Below are 21542 nucleotides of genomic sequence, written 5' to 3' on the forward strand. Positions count from 1 at the left end.
GGGTGCTGTGCCAGCCGGGGGAATGGGGGGGTCTCTCTCGGGCTGGGGTGCTTGGCCAGCCGGGGGAATGGGGGGGTCTCTCTGGGGCTGGGGTGCTGTGCCAGCCGGCGGAATGGGGGGTTTCTCTGGGGCTGGGGTGCTGTGCCAGCCGGGGGAATGGGGGGGGTCTCTCTGGGGCTGGGGTGCTGTGCCAGCCGGGGGAATGGGGGGGGTCTCTCTGGGGCTGGGGTGCTGTGCCAGCCGGGGGAATGGGGGGGGTCTCTCTGGGGCTGGGGTGCTGTGCCAGCCGGGGGAATGGGGGGTCTCTCTGGGGCTGGGGTGCTGTGCCAGCCGGGGGAATGGGGGGGGTCTCTCTGGGGCTGGGGTGCTGTGCCAGCCGGGGGAATGGGGGGTCTCTCTGGGGCTGGGGTGCTGTGCCAGCCGGCGGAATGGGGGGTTTCTCTGGGGCTGGGGTGCTGTGCCAGCCGGGGGAATGGGGGGGGTCTCTCTGGGGCGCAGCGAGTCCCTGGGGCCCGTTCTGAGCCCGCCCCGGGTCCCCGCTGCCCGGGGACGCACCGGCCAGAGCGCGGCTCCCTCCCCCGGCGGGCCGGGCCGGGGGTTCGCGGCCGGGACACTCCCCGCCCCCGTCGGCGCTGGCGGGGCGGGGACGCGGCGGAGGCGCTGAGACGCTGCCCGGCGGATCCTCGCTGCTGCCCGGCCATGGACGCGGTCCCAGCCCAGCCCGCCGCGCCGCGGGGCCGCTGCCTGCGGAGACTCCGCGGCCTCCTGCCCGTGGGCGCCTGGCAGGAGGCGCGGGAGCTGGTCCGGATCGGGGGGCCGGTGGTAAGAAGGGGAGGGGGGTGCGGGGGTCCCCCTAAAAGAGGGGGGGCTGGTTGAGTTTCCTTCTCTCAAGTAGTTGGGGGCAGTGGCTAAAGCCCCCCCAGGGCAGGGAAAGGCCCCCCCCGATTGGTGCCTGTCCTCGCAGGATGCCCTGGCAGCGGCTCTGTGGTCTCTTGTGATGGGAGGCAGCGTGGGAGGGATGCCACAGCGTGGGAGATAGTTCTGCCCGGCCGACTTATCCACTAGGCACAGTGCCTGGGGCCCGCGAACACGTTTACATTTCTTTTAAAATCAGGAGGAAAAAAAATTGAACTTTTAGAGTCGAAGAAAATGTTTTAATTTTTTTCTCACGTCAGAAAAAAATGAAAGGTTTAGGGCCCATGCAAATCTATTACCTTTTGCCTAAAACAGAAAATAAAATGTTCAAGTATTTAAAGTTATATATTTAATGGAGGAAGGGGCCCACGGAGGCAAAATTGCCTAGGGCCCACAAAAGTCATAATATGGCCCTTCCTGAAAGGAACCGTGAGCGGAGAGATCAGCCACTGGGACTTGCTTTGAAAGTCCCAGCCTGTTCCTGCTACTGGCAGGGGCAAAGTACCTTTGCCTTGGAAAGGCCGGGTGATGAATTATTTCTGTGACATCGGTGTCACTTGCAAACTGCCCTGCCTTGTCGCTGCTGCAGTGATCCAGGTGTAGTTCCGTAGCCAGGGTTCCTTCACAAAGGAAGAAAAAAAAAACGGGTTATGTTGCTGCAGTGTCCGAAGATCAGACCCAAGGCCTGGTCTGATTGCTCTAGGCCAGTGTTTCTCAACCTTTTTTTATATAAAGTACCCTTTAAAAAAATTATAAGTACCCCCAATACCTACAGTTTTCAGACTCACAACATTTGTTTCTACTATTGCAAGACATTTGTTTAAACAACTTAATGGGCAGCTCCTTAGAAACCAGCGAGCGATGAGCTTATGTTCTGGCTGATGCTGAAGAGGCCTTCAGGATCCTGGACCTCTTCTCCTCCCAAAGGGCGCGTCTCCTGTTGGTGCTGACCCGCGGTAACCTCTGCACATCCCTCCTGCCCTAAAAGAAATGTGTCACTAGGATTCCACGGTTGTTGGGCGTTGGCACTGTTGGAAGATGAGATGTTAGGAGATCAGCAGTTGCCTTAAGAGAGGAAGACCAGTCTGGCACTAGACTAGCACTTAAGAAATGTAGACTCCATTCCAGATGTTGTTGTGTACCTTAGGCGAGTCCTTTCGCTCACACCCAGAAGCTGAGGTAGATTCTTCAAGGCTGTGTCTAGACGACACCTCCCTGTTGGCAGAGAGATGTAGATTAGGCATGTCGAAATTGCTAATGAAGCAGGGATTTAAATATCCCGTGCTTCATTAGCATAAACATAGCTGCTGCTTTTTGTTTGTTTGTTACATGGAGCTTTTTTGGAAAAAACCCTGGCAGTCTAGACGGGGATCTGTTGAAAAATAAACCCTTTTCCGACAGATCCTGTAAACCTCATTTTTTGAGGAATACAGGATCTGTCAAAAAAGGGTTTATTTTTCAAGAGCTTCCCGTCTAGACTGCTGTTTTTTTTTAAAAAGCGCCGTATTAGAAAAAAGCGGTGGCCATTTTTATGCTAATGAAGTGCAGGATATTTAAATCCCTGCTTCATTAGCAATTTCAACATGCCTAATCTATGTCTCTCTCTGTCATCTGCCTAGATGTACCTCAAGTGAGTTTAAGATCAGCTGAGTCAGGCCCTTACTGTCTCTGGTACCTTCCTTCCTGGTTGTAAAAGAGGGATAACTTCATCCTCTGTCTGGTTGGTCTTATTTAGATTGGAATCTCTTTGGGGTTGGGGCTGTGCCTCGCTATAGATTAGGACAATGCCTAACACAACAGAATTCCCAGCCTCTGTGGAGGTCTCAAGACCCTGCTGTAACAAAAGCAAAAATAATTGTTTTAGAGACAGGGGCTGAGCCAGCCCCACCATGAACTTTGAAATCTAGACCTAAATCTTGTGATTTGAGGCAGGCTCTAGTGCTTATCTCATAAATCGGCATTACGAAATAAGCACTAGAGTCTTCCTGGAGGCACAGTTCTCTTATTTGCTGTCCTTTTAACCATTTCAGACCAGGGAGCCTCACACAGTAGTCTCAGTTGAACGCTGCTTCTTCACAACACTGCCCTTTGTTTTTGTAATGACATGCTTCCCCAGCTTGCATTCCCAGAGTTAGTCTCGGCCCCCTTTGAGCGCAAATGCTGTAACAAGTAAGTGCAAAACAAAGAGGATGTTTTAAAACCAGGATCTATATTTACCACACATAACAAATGAACGTTTTCAAGCAAGCCTCTGCACAGACATGTGGCTTGGATGCCGGGGACAGGGCTGTGATCCCAGGCTGGCTACTCACAGATCTGCTGGGGTTCTCGTAGTTTTAAATCCAGAGCTTTGTCTAAACTCACGGCTTCTTGTGCAAGTACAGTCGTTCTTGCGCAAGAATCTGCAGAGCGTCCACACTGCCCGCCCGCTCTTGCACAAGGAAATTTACAGTACGGCGTGATAAGAGAGGGCTCCTTGCGCAAGAGCTACGCTCTTTTTTGACAGGTGTAAGCCGTCTTGCGCAGGAGCTCTTGCGCAAGAGGGCAGTGTGAACGCTCAGGAGGGATTTCTTGCGCAAGAAAGCCCTATGGCTAAAATGGCCACCAGAGCTTTCTTGTGCAAGAAAGCGTCCACACTGCCATGGGCGCTCTTGCGCAAAAGCACAGCGCGCACATGGCCGTGTGGACGTTTTGTTGCGCAAGACTTCTTGCACAAGAACACTTGCACAAGATGTTCTTGTGCAAGATGCCATGAGTGTAGACATAGCCCTAGAGTCTTGCTGGAGGTCTTCCATCATGATGGGGGAGGGCGGGGTTTCATAGATTCATAGACTTTAAGGTCAGAAGGGACCATTATGATCATCTAGTCTGACCCCCTGCACAGTGCAGGCCACAGAATCTCAACCACCCCTCTTAGAATAATCCTCTCACCTATATCAAAGATATTGAAGCCTTCAAATACTTTGAAGGACCCAACATGCAGAGAGTCCTCCAGCTGTGATCTGTGCCCAATGCTACAGAGGAAGGCGAAAAACCTCCAGGACCTCTGCCAATCTACCCTGGAGGAAAATTCCTTCCCGACCCCAAATATGGTGATCAGCTAAACCCTGAGCATGTGGGCAAGATTCACCAGCCAGACACCCAGAAAGTTCCCTATAGCAACTCCTATCATCCCTCCATTGACCTATTTCCAACTGATAATGAATGGTCAATTAGTTACCAAGATCATGTTATTTCATCCAACCATCCCCTTATCATAGAACTGGAAGAGACCCCAGAAGGTCGTCAAGTCCAGCCCCCCACTCTAGGCAGGACCAATCCCATCTAAATCAACCCGGCCAGGGCTTTGTCAAGCCGAGACTTAAACACCTCTAGGGATGGAGACTCCACTACTTCCCTAGGTAACCCATTCCAGTGCTTCACTACCCCGTTCCTCCTTCGGGAACGAGTTGAAAAGTCCCTCTGCTAAACAAGTGGATTATGGGAGTGTGATGACCAGACCCCATAGCTCCTGCCACACTTTGCCCCAGAAAAAGACCATAGGAGAGAGCAAAGGGGTCCAGCGATTCAAAAGGGTGGATCCTTGGGCCCTTTAAATCATTGCAGGAATGCCATGTGGCACGCTGCAGGTGACGCTCTCAGGGGTGCTGCAGGGGGCACCGTGTATTCCAGATGATGCAGCCCTGCCCCGTCTGCCTGAGGCTCTGCCCTTTGTGGGAATGCAGAGCTGCCCCCCCTCTTGTCCAGGGGCCCAGCAGGTCTGTGGGTGCCCCTGCCTCTGTAGATAACATTCTTCCTGGAGCAAAAGCTTCTAGCTGAGTGTTCAAACCTCAGAGAAGAAAGATCTTCCGGGCTGTAGACTAGACCAGTGGTTCTCAACCTTCCCGGATGACTATCCCCCTTTCAGGGGTCTGATGTTGCTTAGGTACCCCTAAACTTCACCTCGCTTCAAAAAACTTGCTTTCAAAATCAGATGTAAAAATACGCATGCTGTCACTGACGTCGGGCTTGCTTTCCCACTCTTGCCCATAATTACAAAATAAATCAATTGAAACAGAAATACCGTGCTGACATTTCAGCGGGCAGTGCACAGAGCAGTATAAACAAGTCATGGTATGAAACATGAGTTTGTACTGGCTTTGCTCGTGCTTTTTACGTGGCCTGCTCTAAAGCTAGGCAAACGTCTGGATGAGCTGAAGGACCCTCCTCCCCTGCTGGGATACAGGGGGGTACGCCTAGGGATATGTGCACCCCTCCTTGAGAAGCACTGGCCTAGAACATCCACTTGCCCACTGAGGTGAAGGCAAGAAGCAGCAAGCTTTTAAAACCTGATGTCTCGTGTTATCTTTCTACACCAAGTATTACTGTGATCTGCTATACATTTTAGAGAGTTAGTCTGTTTGAGCAATAACTCCTCCTAAACAGTAAGAGCTAGGGCCACCAAATTCAGTGTACAGCTTCCTCTTATCATAACCTACAGCAGGGTCAGGGTTTGGGTGTGCCTGAGCCCAGATGAGCCAGAACAAATGGGATGAACCTGGAAGAGGATTGCTTCTCAATAAACCTTACAGCAGAGAGATCAAATGGAGGAATTTGGAAGAGTGCTCTGTGTTGGCACAGCTAAATCAGTGCTGAAGGGTTGAAAACAAGAAGAAAATGTTTTTGGAAACCAAACTGACTAGCAAATTGGCTGACTAATGTTTTTTGTTAAAACACAGTGAATAATAAGAGTTTATGGGGATGAAGGAAAAAAATACATTTGATGGAATTTCCATTTTAAAAAAAGGTAACCAAAAATGTAACTCCCTTTTAAAAATCCAACATGAAAATGAAGGTAATAAATAACACTATTTTTGAAGAATGCAAGAATTTATATAAAGCGTGTACACTTGCCTTTTACTTAAACAATAACAAAAACACACCCTCAATTGAATTACAGACCTGAGCAACACCGGGTACATCTGCTACTGTGTCTATATAATATTCACTCACTCACACACTCTCTCTATCAAACTGATCAATTCTAAAGTATTTTGTTTGAATGCATCAGTGTATGAAATGCCCTCCGTGACTGTCCTAGCCTAGCCTTGGGACTGACTGGCTTCCTTCTCATTTTTATCAACCCTCCTTTACCTTTTTTTTCCTTTCTTTCTCCCCCCCTCCCAGTTCCTAGCCCAGTTGTTGGGCTTCCTGATCAGCGTGGTCAGCTCCATATTTTGTGGCCATTTGGGGAAGGCCGAGCTAGATGCTGTGACACTTGCTGTATCCGTACGTATTGTTCCGTTTTCCCTTATGTACATGTTTAAATTGTGTGATGGGTGGATTAACTTAGATCACAGCGACTTGAAATCACCAGTTCCAATCAGTATTGAAACCAGCAAACAAGTATCTATTTAGTCTTGTTTTGCATTTGTACTTTAGTTAGCTTTTGAAAGAAAGTAGATGAGTGAAAATTTAATTTAAATACAAAATGGAATTTAATTTTTTTTAAACGTCCTACCTTTTATTTACTCTGTGCATGATGTAAAAGTGAAAATCTTTCCAGGTGATTTTTTCCCCCAAGGATTCCATTTGGTAAGCACTGACAGAGTATCCATTATGTCTCTGTGGCTGGTTCACTAAAGGATAATAGCCTATTACTGCCGCTGGATGAAGAGCCTAGATTTCTAGAGCCTTTGCCAGAACAGTTGGGTGCAGAAGAAGGATTGTCATCTGTAGACTTGGGATGTTTACAGTTCAATAGGAGAGATCCCTTGTCAAGTGGAAGAGGGGGGAGAGGCGGTTTAAATAGCCGTAATCCACAGTCCAAAAAGCGAGGAAAAGTGGAAGCCTAAAAAACAGGCACTGAAACCACCGCTTCTCCCCATCCCCCAGTTAGGGGGGAAAATCCAGCTGTGGATGGCTCTTACTGAGCCTGCCTGGCAGCCTGAGCATCCCCCCTCCCTGACTGGTTGCTTTGTCTCTTTGTGGTCTCATCTGCAGGTTATCAACGTTACTGGCATCTCAGTCGGCTCTGGTTTAGCATCAGCATGCGATACCCTAATGTCACAGGTGGGGAACTGCCCTCTGGCCACCTCCTTTGCTTGTTCCCTTTGGTTGTGCCTTGCCCCGGTGGTGGTTTTCTTTGGGGGGAAGGGGGTTAAAACCGACCATCATCTCGCCCTTCCATTGCCTGCTTCACAGCCAGTCGGGTCCTCAGAGCACATCCCCACCCCCTTTATTGCTAAGATCCAGGGGGCTGCCCCCATCAAATGCAGACACTGAGCAATGCATGGGGCTGATCCGAAACCCTTGGAGGTTAAGAAACTCCCATTGGCCCTGGCTCCAGTGTAATTTGTGAACAGTCCTTTCTGGGACCTGCCGACCAGACCATCTCCAACCCAGGGGATAAGGCTGGGGTGTGTTTGAGGAAGTCTCGCACCACAGCAAGGCCAGTTAAATCACCTCTCCCCCTGCCCTCCAGACTCCATTCATCTGACCCCCTGGGGGCAACCTGCAGCCCCCGGGCCGAATGCTGCCCATCCGTGTCCTCTGTGCGGCCCGGGAGACGTTTTTCTTTACTGTTGCCCACACGCAGGGTTGCCGGATCCTGCTGGTTTCCATCCACGTATCTTTTTTTTCCCTGCCGCTGTTACTAAAGTGACCGGCACGGAACGCCAGGGCGGGCGGATTGCACCCAGCGCGCCCCGCGAGAGCCCGGCGCGCCCTCTGCGGCCAATCCAGTCTGCTGTGGTTTAGCTGGCGCAGCTGGCAGAACTCCCCTACCCTGGGAACCCATCTTGGTTGGCACAGCCTTGCGGCCAGTGGAGAGGAAGGAGGGCCGCTCGCACAGCCTGCCCGCTGGCCTCGGTCGCCTATGGCTGATCCCACCCTGTTTCCTCAGACCCTGTTACTCACCATTGGGCGGCTCTTCTCTTTCCCAGTCGTACGGCGGTGGGAACCTGAAGCGGGTGGGGACCATCCTGCAGCGGGGGATCCTCATCCTGCTGCTCTGCTGCTTCCCCTGCTGGGCCATCTTCATCAACACCGAGCAGACCCTGCTGCTCTTCAGGCAGGACCCGGAGGTCTCCAGGTCTGGCGTGAGCGCTAATCCTGCCCCTACTCTGCGGCCGTTCAGGCTCAGCCCCCGCAGCGATTCCCCTGTTGAGCCCGAGCGCCGCTCCCATGTAGTGTGCAGGCCCTTCCACGGCTCTGGAGTCCACGTCAGGACTGCCGAGGCCTGTGGTGGCAAGCAGGGTTGCCAGGTGTCTGGGATTCCACCGGGCAGTCCGGTTTTGGGGCCCTCTGTCTAGTAAAAAAAAAAATTCAGAAAATACCAGACGTGTGCAGTGTCGGGTATTTTCTGGTTTTCCGGCGGGGCGCCCGACGGAAGCCTAGCGGGGGCGGGGGAGTGGCTGGGAGGGGGTGCGACCAGCGCTGGGAGCCTCTGGTTGCGTCTGACGTAGGAGTGACGTCTTGGGGAGGAGGAGAAGCCCCGTCCATGCCCCTGAGCGCTGGTCAAGCGCATTGTGGAGCGGTAGCCGGACTGACTCGTGCTTCGCCGGGACCCCCCCGCCCCCACACTTCCTCCCTGACCAGACCTGCTCCCCCCGATCCCCTCCCGGCCAGCTCTGCTTCCTACTGGCTGGTTCTCCTCCCGATCTTCCCCCGGCCAGCCCCGCTACCCCCGACCCCCCTCTGCCAGCCCTGTTTCCTGTCCCCCCCCCGGTCAGTCCCGCTCTCCCCCCCTCTTCCCCTGATCAAGTGTGTCTGGTATTTTTTCTGAAGCTACCTGGTAACCCTAATGGCAAGCCAAGTCAATCTGAAGAGCCAAAAAATCAGACTTCCCTCCCTCCGTAGACCATAGTGGAACGCGCCACTTGTGCGCCACACCCGTCAGCCCTTAGGTGGCCCTCTCAGGTCATGATGGAGTCAGCTTGCTGGGGGTAGGAGCACTGGCGTGGCCGGTGCCCCCGCTACGCCTTCTCTGTGCCTGGCGCAGACTGTAGGCGGCTGGGAGTTCACTCCCGCACTCGTCTCCAGCGCGGAGCAAAGAGAAAACCCTGCTCAGACGCCAGACGGTTTTCCAAGGACCTGCCCCCTGTTTGTCCCTGTGGGCGAGGAGCCGCGGGTGGGTTTCCGGACGAGGCCACCTGCTAAGGGAAGTGTAATTGTGGGCGCACACTTGGGTCGCGTGGTTCTTACTGGGCTGTGAACTGGACGGAAATGTCATTGTTTTTTCCAGGTTAACCCAGATTTATGTGATGATCTTTATCCCAGCACTTCCCGTAAGTTGCCGCGAAGGTTCCTGTGCGCATGACCTCACGGCGTCATGGGATGTGCTCCCCACAAGGGACCTGTGTGACCTCCGGGTGTTAATGTGTCATCTTAAGCTTTAATACAGCCGACCCAGCATACCGGTCCCACCAGGCAGCCTCCCCTCTTGTCACTCGGACTGACGCTGCACGCTGTGATCTGTAGTTTGGCTGGCACCACTCTTGCCTGTTGAGTTATCTGTCAGGAGCACTGGGACGTGAGGTCTCCATGCACAATAGTTTCAGGTGAAAGATCTAGGCGCCAGCCATCTGCTTGGTTTCACGCCTGTTAGTAGCTGCCAGGCTTCTGGCAAGGGGTCAGAACCGGCCTGGGTTGGACCAGGAGCCTTCCTGACCCAGTTCTGCTCCAGGGGTGCTGGGGCTTTGGGCCGGCGTGGGGGCACCTCTGCTGTTCAGAGAGCTTCACGCCATCCCCGCAGGACGGGCGTGGCAGGGTGCCCGGTGGAGGAAAGGCCACCGCTCGCCTGTGCAGTCTTTGCTGACGTTCGTGGCTGAGCTCTTAGCTGGAAGCCGCTGCTGCGTAAAACAGGGCAGGGCGCAGGGGGCTGCGGTGGTGGATCTGGTCGCATTGCGGTGCTGTGGACGGGGGCGTGTGAAGAAGAGCGGAATCTTGTTCTCTGTGATCTTGATTGTAACCGCCTCCCCCCCGGCCCAGAACTGACGGGGGTGTCTCTAACTCCAGCGTCCCCCCTAAGTTATGACCAGACGTAATTTGTGGGGAGCCCTGGCCGGCGTCAAGGCGGCGCGAACGGAACGGAACCCAATTCTCTCTCTGTCTTGCAGGCCGCGTTTCTGTACCAGCTGCAGACAAGATACTTGCAAAGCCAGGTACTGTCGCTGCTGGCTAGCTGGGCTGTGGGACGCAGAGGGAAACGGGCTTCTGAGACCCTCCTGGAAGCAAAGGATCCCAGCTCCCTGGGGGACACGGAACGGGGAGCTTGTCTCCCGTCAGCCCCGTAGAGCGGTGGGAGCGCGGCGTCTCCTGCCGTGTGCTGTCCCGCGTCCAAGCTCAGAGCTGCTTTGGAGAGCTCCAGAGGGAGCTGTCGAGGCCTCCTGGGCCGCAGAGGCGAGTCTGCGCCTTTCGTGGCCTTGGAGGGGCTGAGGGAAGCCACGTCCCCGCCCTGTGAGGAACGCTGTGCGCTAATAGCTGACTTCAGTGGCTGTTGGCCTCCCAAAAGGCAGGTTTTGCTGCCTTCACGTCTCCTCTTCACCTCCAACACTGTCTTCCGGCTGAAGACTGCTCAGGAGCCATCTGCCTCCCGGGGCCCTATCGGTGGCTTCATTCCCTCCCCAATGAGGCGGTTACGGTTAGAAATGGCTGCTGGGTGCCTGAACTGGCCTAGGGATTGGATCTGGGAAACCGTTTCCAAAGAGACTTGCTCTTCCTTCCAGGCCATCATCTTGCCTCAGGTGGTGACAGGAGTCGCAGCCAATCTCCTGAACGTGGCCATGAACGCCCTCTTCCTGTACGCGCTGAAGCTGGGCCTGGTGTGAGTATGAACAGGGTCAGAGGGCCCCTCGGGCTGGGTTTTAGCCAAGATGCTGGGGCCTGCCTGGCCCAGGGCTGCGGTTCTTCTCCCCCGATGTGGTGGTGCTCGGGTCCATGGGTAGGGAATTGGACTGTTTGCGATGCCGAAACAGGCGTTTCCATTTGCCGGGCCTGTTCTTGCGGCTCACGTGCTCCTAGCAGGCCTTCCTCATGCCGCTCTTCCTCTCAGGGGAACCTGGGCAGCGCAGGGTGGTGGCACGGACGCTTGCCAGCCGCGTGACAGGGTTGCACACGCGAGGGCCTTCGCTAGCTGAGCGATGGGCTGCCCGGGGCCGTTGCTCAGCGTCGGGGCACGGCAGGAAAAGCTGCAGCTGGGACGGGACCATTGAAACAGCCGGTGGCTTCTGCATGTCCCTGCTAGCGCGTCAGCAGAGCTGTGTGCCCGAGCTTCCCTTGCCTCAGCTGCCTAGATGAAATTCCGGCTTGTCCTGTTCTCTGAACCCCGGGACAGAGAGCCCCAGCGGAACGGAGACCCGCTCTTTGTAACCATTCCCTCTCTCTCTAGGGGCTCGGCCTGGGCCAACACCATTTCCCAGTACACCCAGGCGGTTCTCCTCTTCCTGTACGTGTGGTGGAAGAAAATCCACGTCCAGACCTGGGGAGGTAGCGTATGTCTCCGTCCTGGTCCGGGTGACTGGTTTGATCCCGGGGGACCATGGCTTGGGCTTCTGAGCCCTGGGAGGCCACACGTGGCGGTTTTGTCTTCCGGGGCAAACACGTCCGCTGCTTCCAGAGGATTTCCCCTTCAACCTCTTGCCCTGAGGCTGCTGCTCAGTACTTGGTGTGTGCGTAGGGGGGTGGTCTCCCTGAATTCAGTCCCTCCGACCACGTTACACCAGCGCACGTGACTGTAGAAATGGCTGGAGCAGAGCCTATGGATTTCTACAGTGGGGCACGTGGCTGGTTTCCTCGGTCATGCTGAGCGACTGCCCGTGGAGAGAACATCTCCAGGGCCCCGCAGGGACCGAGAGAGGCAGTGACTCCGTCTTCCTGGTCCCACGCTGCTGCTTCTTGTTGCAGGCTGGACCAGGGAGTGTCTCCAGGAGTGGGGGTCCTTCGTTCGGCTGGCCGTGCCCGGCATGTTCATGATGTGCATCGAGTGGTGGACCTTTGAGATCGGGAGCTTTCTTGCAGGTGAAAGAGCCCTCTGCGTGCCTGTTCCCTTCCTCGCCCTAGCGGGGTCTCCCGTGGATCATGCTGTTTTGGGGGACCGTCCCAGGCGGCTGAGCAGGCACTCAGAAGTCCCTAGAGGCAACTCCACCCAGGCGTCCTCTCTTGGGTTTGGTAGGCGATGCTCCAGAGTGCCTGCCAGACAACAGCCCATTCACATTCTCCCCCCCCCCCCCCGAATGAGGGTCTCTCTTCATTTGCAAAACACAAACCAGGCCTCTCTCCTAGGTCTGATCAGTGTGGTGGAGCTGGGAGCGCAGGCTGTAATCTACGAGCTGTGCACGGCAGCCTACATGGTAAGCGCTCATGCTTGCAACACGCTGGGCATCGAGAGCCCCGGAGGGGGCCACGAATGGAACAGCAGCGGGCACTGTCTGACGGAGGAGGGTTGGCAGCGCCATGGTGGGGCGCAGAAGGCGGGCAGAGCCGGGGTGGCTGCCTGCAGAGGCTGAGATGTGTTGGCGAACCCCTGGCGTGTGGTGGGGGGCTGCCAGGACTGGCAGGGGCTCGCTCAGGCACATCAGGACTCACAGGTGGCGCGTTGCAGAAGCTAGCGCAGCCCCTGCCTCTCACACGCCCCTTCTCTCTGCTCTGACTCCAGCATTCATGGATGCCAAACCCAGCTGGCAAGTTTTCTCCAAAGCAGTGAGGACTTACTGCATTTCCAGCATGCTGTTGTGCTTCCCCCCATCCCGTCCCCCCCTTTGTCAGGCATAGACTGGCGGGGGAGGCTCTTAGATGGTAGGGAGAGGCAGGCGGGAGGGTGCAGGCGCTGCTGGTTTGTATCTATTCTTTCTGCAAAGGGAGAGCTGGGTTCCTGCAGCCTCCACCAGCCACTGGTGTCCTGTCACAGTCGTGGGCGAGCAGCCCCTAACCCCAGCCACGTGGCCTTCTCTTTCCTCGGGCTTAGGTGCCACTGGGCTTCAGCGTGGCTGCCACGGTCCGAGTTGGCAACGCCTTGGGAGCCGGCGAGGCGGAGCGGGCGAAGAAGTCCTGTATCATAGCCCTGCTGTGCACGGGTGAGCATATTCTATCCGGTGCCTGCTGCAACGATGGTTTCTTGGTGGCCCTTAAGGGGACGGCACCCAGGGGAGACACATTCCTTTCCTGCTAAGCGCTGTTACGAATGAGCAGCTGAATTTCCGTCTCCTCTTTGGTGTCTTTGTGGAATCTCAAGTTGCAGCTGATTAAACTAGACAGGTCTCTTCCCAGCCGCTTTCCATGTCCGGGACCAACCCGGTAGCACAGGGCTTGTGCTTAGAAGAGAAAGTCTTAAATGAACCAAGAAGGAGGGGAGAAAATTGTCTCCTCCCTTGGCTTTGGTAGGCGGATCGTCCAGCGCGCCTGTCAGCCGACAGCCGATTATGTACAAGCCGCAGTATGAGCTTTCATGGGGGTGGGGCTTCCACCGTTGTGCGGTTCTTTTGAAAATCTTGATCCTCAAACCATTTCTGCCCTTCTTAGGTTTTGTATCCTGCCCCAGCCAGGTGCGTGGGTTTTTTTTTTTTAAATAATAAAGCCTAAATGACAGCACCAAAATACTAAGCACTTGGAAATCCCCCCTTCCCCCAAGAATTTACAGTCTCTCGTCTCTTTCAAACCTGATACTGTACCTGTACAGGCTGGTGCTGTGGCTCCAAGAAATATAGGGCTGCAAGAGACCTTGATGGGTCATTTAGTCTGCCCCACGTGCAGGGGCAGGGCCATTAATATAGACCATCGCTGACGGGTGTGTCTCAAACCTGTCCTTGCACCCCTCCAGTGTTGCAAATTCCACAGCTCCTCTAGGCGGTTTCAGCTCATGCTGAACTTCCCGGACAGGAAGATTTTCCTAATGCCTAACCTAAATTTTAGGCTTTTTTTTAATTGGAGTTTGAATGGTGGCTTGAGATCTGGGGAAGGAAGGGGATGTCACTGTCGAAGTACAGCCCTCCCATTCCTTGGGTATGGGGACCAGCACACTTTTGGCTTTTAATTTCTTTGTGAAGGTGGGGCCACAAGCTGCCATGATTAGCTCCTCAGAGCAGGCTTAGCTGAGCTCCTCTAGGGAAGGTCTGACATTAAGGTTTCTGTAGCTGAATAGCATCTGATTTAGCGCTCTACCGCTTGCGCCAGGACGTGTGGGGAAGGCATCTGTGGGGGCGTACAGCTAGTTCGGATAGGAAGCCTAATCCGAACTAGCTAGTCCGTGCCGCGTGTAGCCGCGCGGCACAGGGGTCCGACCTAGCCGGCATTTAAAAATGGCGCCGGCCGGCTTTATGCAAATGAAGCCCGGGAAATTCAAATCCCAGGCTTCATTTGCAACTCCGTATGACTACATTACCCCCCCCCCCCAGTTCGAACTACGGGGGTAGTGTAGACGTACCCTGGGGAATTAACTCAGCGCATTCTCACATTGCTTACTGCACTAGTGCCCAGAGTTCCCCACCAAGATCCGGCCCCCGCCGCATTAAGCAGTGAACAAACATGTTACCAGCAGGCAGCGTTCCCTGTAAAGTATGCAGCTGCTCAGGGGAAATTTAAATGCCACCCAGCTGGTTAGCAGAGCGCCCACAGCAATTTTTTTTGTTTCTATGGGTGGTGCACATTCGAACTTGCCTCGGTGCACATAACGTTTTATTCCACACATGGAAAAGATGAGGGGGAACATTGCCAGCAGCCCCGAGATCTTGGTCTCCAACAGCAGGCCAGGAGCGAAGACCATGCTGCTTGTGATCAAACCCCCAATTGCTTGACCGTCTTGCAGGGGCGTGTGCCGTGGTGGTCGGTACCTTACTGGGATCCCTGAAGGACGTAGTGGGCTACATCTTCACCAGCGACAAGTGGGTAATCTGAGACCGTCCAAGACACTGGTTTAACTTTTTAAAGGGCTTTTCTGGAACTGGTTTCCCGCTGCGGCATGTGAGGTCCGGACCGAGACGCGGCCAGTTGGGGAGGGGGCGTGTAACTGTAAGAAGCTCCCCAACACAGGAAGTCATGGGGGAGCAGGATTCCAGGGGGAAACGCAATCGCACCCAGAGCCGGCCCGTTCCTGGGACAAAATGGGACGACCACCCCAACCGCCCTATGGATGCGGGGGACCTGGGGGATTACAGGGGCCTGGCACGGGGACAGCAGGGGTCATCTCTCCCCCCTCCCCTGACACGGATGGCAGGAGCCGGAGCGGCCCAGTAGCCTGCTCCACCCGGATGCACTCGGCTTCTCCTTAGCGGCAGGAGGCAGCCAGCCCGGGCACCCTGCTGCCGTGGAGCAGCACAGCACAGCACAGCAAGCTGGGAGAGGGTGGTACGATGGGATGGAGCAGGCGGCCGGCTGGCTCTGGCTCCCACCCGCCTGGCTCTGGCTCCCGTCGCCCACATGGTGAGTGCGGGGTAGGAGGGTGACCCCTGCTGCCGCTGCGCCGGCCCCCCGCCCCCGTTGCTCAGGGGAGAGGGCAAAGGGGCAGAATGGAGGCGGGGTTCGGGGAGGGGGCGGCGCAGGGGTCTGCAGTGGGGGGGGTTGCCCCAGCCCCGCGCCCCCTTCGAGACGGCCCTGCTAGCGCCACTAACTCAGCCTGGTCCAGAGGCGATACAAAGTCCAAAGACTGTCGCTGGGCTTTGGATGCGGCGCTCTTAGAAGCCTGCGTCCCCACCAGGCCGTTCCTATCCCGCTCCAGACTGACAGGCCCCTTTCTCCCCACAGGCAGATTGTGACCTTGGTGTCGAAGGTGCTGCTGATATTTGCCCCCTTCCACTTGCTGGATGCCACAGCCGTGAGTACCTTGGTGCGCCAAGCGGCGTGCTCTCGAGTGGCGCTGCCTGCACGGCCTCGGGGCCTTGGCGCTGGCTGCAGTCTGCTAACACGAGAGGGGGAAAGTGCCACCTGCCTCTGAAAGCAGCCGCCTGGGGGACCCCGGGGCTCTAAATTTCGTGCCTGTGGCCGCCACTTGTCATTCCAACCAGCTCCTGCCACTTAAAGGCTGAACATCTGGGGCCAGAGTTGCCTAAGTTGGCTGACGAGTGCTAGGTGCCCTGGTTCCTCTTTGGGCTGGATTTGTTTTGCGGGGGCGTGGAGGGGAGGTGCTGAGCACACACGAGCTCCCGATAGCACCACGGCGTGGCCCGTGGCGTGGGCCTTTCAGATCTCTTTGCTCCCGCCAGTTCCCCGCCCTGTGGGTTCAGCGGGGTGCCCTCTGCTGCATGCACACTTGCGAGGACAGCCGTGCCAGCTGCTACCCCGCTTGGTATCGGAGGGCAGCTTGGTGCGTGCGCTGACCCGCTGCTTTCGATGGAGGAATCGCCAGTCTCCTTGTTGGCGGGAAACTGGCCTTGCTCCCCTCCCGGCCTGTGGGGCGCTGCAGTGTTGCCGTATGAAGAGCGGCCAAGCTGCCCTCTCCCCCAGGCCCCCAGGCCGGGCAGTGTGGCTGTGCCTCACACACGCTGGTTCGGTTTCCCGCAGGCAACGTGTGGCGGCGTGCTGAGAGGGACCGGGAAGCAGAAGATCGGCGCCATCGCCAACGCTATTGGGTATTACGTCATCGGCTTCCCCATCGGCATCTCCCTCATGTTCGCCGCCAAACTCGGGGTGCTGGGTACGTGTGCGGCTGGCGCCCAGCGCAGCGGGGGCTGAATAGCCTGACGGGTGCCGTCGACTGTCACTCCCACGTGGGGCTCGGCCCTGTGCCCGCCGACGTCTGTAGCGGTTCCTTTAGCTGGACACGCGGCTCCCCGGTTCAGCCTCCCCAGGGCCTCGATTCGGCAAGGCCTGCAGTTCAGTTCGAAGGCCTGCCGAGGGACTTGGGCTTGGATACGCATCTGCCTTCCGTAAGGGCCTCCCAGGGACGGAAGCCTCCCTCAGACGCCTGCACTTGCCTCGCGTCTGGGTCCAGTGGTTTTAAAGGCCTGGACACGGAGCCACGTTCTCCATTGCTGTCAGCAATCGGGCCCTGGGCTCCGAAGTCGGCGAGTAGCACGTGTGCTGACTAGAAAGCTTTGCGGCGCTAATCCAGCAGACCAGGAACACAACTCGCACTGTCGGTCCTGTGCTGAAAGATGCCCAAAGCTGCGGATCCAGCTAACCTAAGAAGGTCTTCCAGGGTTACTACTGGGAGTCCCTGATACTGGTCTGGACTCCAGCTTGTGCATGTCTGGACATCTCGGGGGCAGGCCTGAAGTTGAGGGAACCAGTGAGACACGTGGAGCAAAGTGCCAGTTCCCAGTCAAGTCTCTGGAAGCTACCACTGACTATACTCTGGGGCACCTGGCATTGGCCACTGGGCTAACCGGACCTTTGGTCTGACCCAGTGTGGCCGTTCTTATGTTCACTGGGGCCAGGGCTTCACCCAGGGTCTTCAGACAACTGAGCCAGGTTTCCCTTTGATCTAGGCCTGTGGGTGGGGATGGTCGTCTGCATATTCCTGCAAGCCCTCTCCTTCTTGGCCTTCGTCTTGCGCATGGACTGGAAGAAAGCAGCAGAGGAGGTAAGACTCGTGTTCTGTCTCTGTCTCTCTCTCTCTCTCTCGCTCTCGTTGCTTCTGAAGACTGGGCCAAATCTGGCACTAGTGCGTATCAGACCTGCAGGGCGCTGTACTGGTGTAACCACACGACCCATCTCTCCAGTTCTGTGCTTCACTAAGCGCTTTATGGCGGGAAGGCGGGGGTGGGGAGGGAGAGCGACTGCAGTTCACTGGTTATAAACATGGAACAGAGGCATCAGACAGCTCCTGGGTTGAGAGTCGCTTACTCGTTGATCATGGAATCCCTGTTCCAGCTGAAGGCCTAGACAGCTGACCTGGGAAGGCCTGCTGAGATCCCATCCAGCCTATCCCAGGGCAGGAGTTTTTTCCCAGCTGGAAGGGTCGTCCAGTTAGAAATGTCCGTGTGACCGTGGAGGCAGTTCTGAGGAGGCGGGGGGGTTGAAAGGACGCTTGACGAACCAAAGGCTGGCTCACGCCAGCATCAGTGGAGTGAGGTGGGAGAGTGTTCGTAAGGTTCCCCGCTTATCTCCATGCCTGCCGGTGGGAAGGGTCCCAGACTCCCAACCGAAGAGCCTTTCTCTCTGCATCACGCTCTTGGGACAGGGTGTCTGAGATCCATTCCCCTTGGGCCCTGTCGGGATTGTTTCTGTGGGGTCTGGCGTTGTGTCCGGTTGCTGAAAGTTTCAGGAGTGTCCCCTCTCCCCCTTTCCTGCAGCTCGTGGGGCTGGCAGTATTTTCTTTTGTCCGCATTGAAAACCTCTGTGGGGACTGGGGGTCTCCTGCGTGTGGGAAGCCGGGACGAGTCCTCCTTCCCTGGGATTCCTCCTCTTGCCTGCACGTCCCTCGGGCTTTCCTTCCGGGACCTCAAAATACTTTTCAAACTTGAAGGGCCTCAGATGCAGGATGAATTAAACTTCCCAACTCCTTCAATGGTCCATATCAACCCCATTTTTATTGATTGCTGGGGGGGAGGGGGACCAAGTCGGAAGTGGAGGGACTCTCCGAAGACAGCGGCCCAAAGGCAAAGGTGAGATTAGTCTCCTAATTCCAGGGCACGTCTAAACCCAGTGGGACATTTAACTGTCCCTTGCAACGGCACAGGCAGCTTGTCCTCCAGTCCTCTCCCCACAGGGGACATGGAGTTTAGCATCCGGCGTCCTGGTGGCCTGGCTTTCGGTGGCGTGTTCATCCTGCCGGGTGTCCCCGGTTGCGCTGTCGCCTGCAGTGAATCCGTGGAAATTCTGAGCTTTCTCTTTTTTTGGTTTTTTGAATCCTCTTAGGCTCAAATCCGAGCAGGGCTCAAAGAGCCGCCAGTCGCCGTGTCCTCCAGTGATGCTGCAGCGGACGAGACGGATGATTCAGGTTCGTGGTGGCGGCCTGGAATGGGGCAGGAGGGTTGCAATTGTCTGCTGCCCCCCGAGCGAATGCCGCCAGGGCATGGCGGTAACGCCTGTGATGCGGAGCGGCTCCTGTTGCCGTGTTCCGTGGGGCAGCCCCTCGGCACAGCCAGGAAGAGCCCGGCTGTGCACCAGGCACCGGGGGGTTACGTGCCACAGTCACGCACCCTGTGGCCGTTCAGCGGGTGGGCTCTGGGGGCTTGAGCAGTGCAGCAGGTCGGAGATGGGCTCCTGCATGGGGGTGTTTTCCTCCTGCGGCAGGGCAGGGCCCCCGTGGTTTCATGGTCTTGCAGCAGCCTAGCAGCAACGCCTTTGTGAGTGTGGCCTTGTCCTCCCGCCCTGCGTGCCGGTCCCCCCGGCAGTGCCCTTCCCCCGCTGGGAACACGGGCGCGGGACCCCTGACGTCGGATGGTTCACAAGAGCAAGCTGGGGTGATGACCTGCTGCCGTGTGCAAAATGGGGCCGGCTGCCCGTGCAGAGAGTCTGAGAGCAGCGGCTCCAGCCTTCCCGGGGGAGGATCCCGAGCGTGGCTCCCACCGGCACCGGCTGGCACCACTCTGGATCCGAACCCTGTGCTGCCAGCCAGCCTTGGCGCGGGGCTTCCCCTTCAGGTTTGCAGGGCCTAGTCCGCAGGAGCCCTCCAGCGGCGGCAGCTCTTAACGCCCCCCCCCCCAGCAGCGGACACACAGGCCAGGCTCCTCACGGGAAGGAAAGGAGGGTCAGGAGGGGATCGGTCACTCCTGCCCTAGCCATGGGGCAGGTAGGCGGGAACTCCTGGCTTTCAAGCCCGGCAGCTAATCTTCCAGCTCACCCCGGCCTCTCCCGCCTGTAACCAAACCCCTCTCTGCCGTGCAGAGTACCTCACAGGTGAAACGGACGTCCAGGATGCCGTGGTTTTGCCCGACCCTGTTTTCGGGGGTGACACCCGGCCAGATCACCCGCTCATCCTGCAGGAGGACTCTGCGCCGGGCTTCGCCTCTCCAGGACAGAACCTGTTGTCGGGGAAGGCGCTGATCTGCCGTCGCGGGCTGGCGCTGGTGGTGGCCGTTACAGTCCTGCTAGTGGGGGTTCTAGTCCGGCTCCTGACCGGTAACGGCTAGGCCCAGCAGCGTGGAGACCAGGATCGGTGAACTCGGGCACAAGACGGTAGTCGGGTGCTGTTGGAAGAGGCGATGTCGGGATGAGGCAGGACGCTTCTCCTTTCTGTGGGCCCAGCAAGGACCCTTGGCACGGTGGTGATGTCACAATGCCCCGACTGGCCCTCTCCTGCCGGACTGGGCGAGGGCGCCGCCCTCATTTGCGCAATGAGCGATACTGCACGGGGGGGTCTGCTGATCCCTGCTACAGCAGTGGTAGGCTCCAGCCGGCGGTGGGCCAGCTTGGAGCACGCTTGCAGAGAAAGGGTCCTGACGGAGACACTCCATCACCAAGGGGCCCCCGTTTCCTTTGGTCACGTCTTCTGTGTTCCACTGCCGGGTTCAAATACAGCGTTTGCCCCGAATGTGTCCTGAGCCTCCCATGTTATCCTAGAACCTGTTTACATGTCAAGGCTGAGCGGTGACTGTCCTGTAACCCAAAGCAAACTGCGGGGAAGTGTTCAGAGAATCACCCAGCAACAGCGGGAGCAAACTGACCCGCTTCACGGGGCGATCTCTGGCATTCGCCAGGCGTGTGGCCTAAACATGTCGCTTCCTTCACACTCCTGGAATCCAGCATTTTGTACCAGTAAATGATGAATAAACCTTCAAGTGGTTTAATGTCCGCGATTGCTTCTGCTGCGTCCTTCTATGTTACTAGTTTCTAGGGACCCCAGCATGGTCGAAGGCAGGTCTGCACAACGCGGAAAGCGGCGAGGGCCATATTACTCCAAAGGAAACAGCTGCGGGCCGCAAGTAGGGATGCTCTCCCAAAAATGCCGAACACGCAGACCACAAATTTTTGTTGAACAACAACAACAAAAATCTCCACTTGGCCCCCTGGCGTTTGTCTCTCCTGCACCTTGCCCCTTGGTGCCTTCCGCTTTCTCCTGACCTGCCCCCCTCCCCTCAGCACAAGTCCCTTCCCCTCCCCTCCCTGGCTTCTGCCTTCCAATTTGCGGGGCTGCTGGAGCCTTTTTAAATCCAGCGGTCGCCGGCCGTGTCGTCACGTCACGCCAGCGTCCTGGCGGCTGCCGGCGTCCCACCCTAAGGCGCGCGCCCCGCCTCCTCGCGCCGCAGTTGCACGCAGGCAGCCCGGCAGCGAGAATCGCCGCACTTCCCCCTCCCCGGCGGTGCTTCGCTCCTCCTCCCGGCCGGCAGATCGGATGGGCCGTGCCGCCTGTAGTTAGCACAGTGAGCCCCTGGGGACCCATGCGGCCCTCAGGCCTGGTCCAAGGAAAGTACCCTCAGGCAGGTGTCCGTAGGAACTCCAGGTTACAAACACCCACACGTACCAACAGCGTCTCCCCTGCCGCCTCAGGCAGGGACGTCCTTAGCACGTATGGGGCCCCAGGGAGTCCTGTTAAACTGGTGCCCCCATGTCCAGTGGCAGCCCGGGGGAGGGGATAATGATTTTTTTTTTAAAGATAGGATTTCTATAATCTTCCACGTGCTCAGGAAATATTTTTACAGCAAATTCTAAACTAAGGTCCTGTCAACTGACGGAGCCAATGCAAACACTGGCAGCAGAGCGCTGGGGTTGGCACATGCCTGTTGCGTGGCTGCATTGCCACTTGATTGGCTCTTTCACAGGTTCGGTGTGCC

The 21542-nt window shown here is 56.8% G+C and overlaps 1 protein-coding gene and 1 long non-coding RNA gene across 3 annotated transcripts in view; one reads left to right on the forward strand and one right to left on the reverse strand.

Annotated features, from left to right (window-relative positions):
- LOC112543958 (uncharacterized) overlaps nt 1-21542 on the reverse strand; it is a 41072-nt gene that overhangs the window by 11706 nt on the left and 7824 nt on the right. The window contains exons 3-4 of the long non-coding RNA XR_016347684.1: nt 2058-2130; nt 1421-1943 (exon numbers count right to left, since the gene is read on the reverse strand). This is a non-coding gene — a long non-coding RNA (uncharacterized LOC112543958). The remainder of the gene's footprint in view (nt 1-1420; nt 1944-2057; nt 2131-21542) is intronic.
- On the forward strand, nt 620-20562 carry SLC47A1 (solute carrier family 47 member 1). Of its 2 annotated transcripts, XM_075904650.2 has the most exons (17): nt 621-822; nt 6082-6183; nt 6898-6966; nt 7839-7987; nt 9140-9182; nt 10014-10058; nt 10623-10720; nt 11285-11382; nt 11800-11913; nt 12178-12245; nt 12860-12968; nt 14696-14771; nt 15631-15700; nt 16387-16519; nt 17313-17407; nt 18685-18766; nt 19657-20562. In XM_075904650.2, the coding sequence occupies exons 1-17, from the start codon at nt 700-702 to the stop codon at nt 19899-19901; spliced, it is 1719 nt and encodes a 572-aa protein (XP_075760765.2). In that variant the 5' UTR covers nt 621-699; the 3' UTR covers nt 19902-20562. The 2 variants fall into 2 exon arrangements, with proteins under 2 accessions (XP_075760766.2, XP_075760765.2); XM_075904651.2 differs by lacking the exon at nt 10014-10058 and having other exon boundaries at nt 620-822.

This window comes from Pelodiscus sinensis, chromosome 21 (genome assembly GCF_052426305.1).
Source record: "Pelodiscus sinensis isolate ZL-2025 chromosome 21, ASM5242630v1, whole genome shotgun sequence".
In the NCBI taxonomy this organism is placed as follows: domain Eukaryota; kingdom Metazoa; phylum Chordata; order Testudines; family Trionychidae; genus Pelodiscus; species Pelodiscus sinensis.

What these genes read in the sequence shown, in the direction of transcription:
- SLC47A1 (XM_075904650.2), top strand. Translation starts at nt 700, where the DNA reads ATGGACGCGGTCCCAGCCCAGCCCGCCGCGCCGCGGGGCCGCTGCCTG. An exon ending in GATCGGGAGCTTTCTTGCAG is followed by an intron (nt 11,914 to 12,177) that starts GTGAAAGAGCCC and finishes CCTCTCTCCTAG; the next exon opens with GTCTGATCAGTGTGGTGGAG. An exon ending in TACATCTTCACCAGCGACAA is followed by an intron (nt 14,772 to 15,630) that starts GTGGGTAATCTG and finishes TTCTCCCCACAG; the next exon opens with GCAGATTGTGACCTTGGTGT.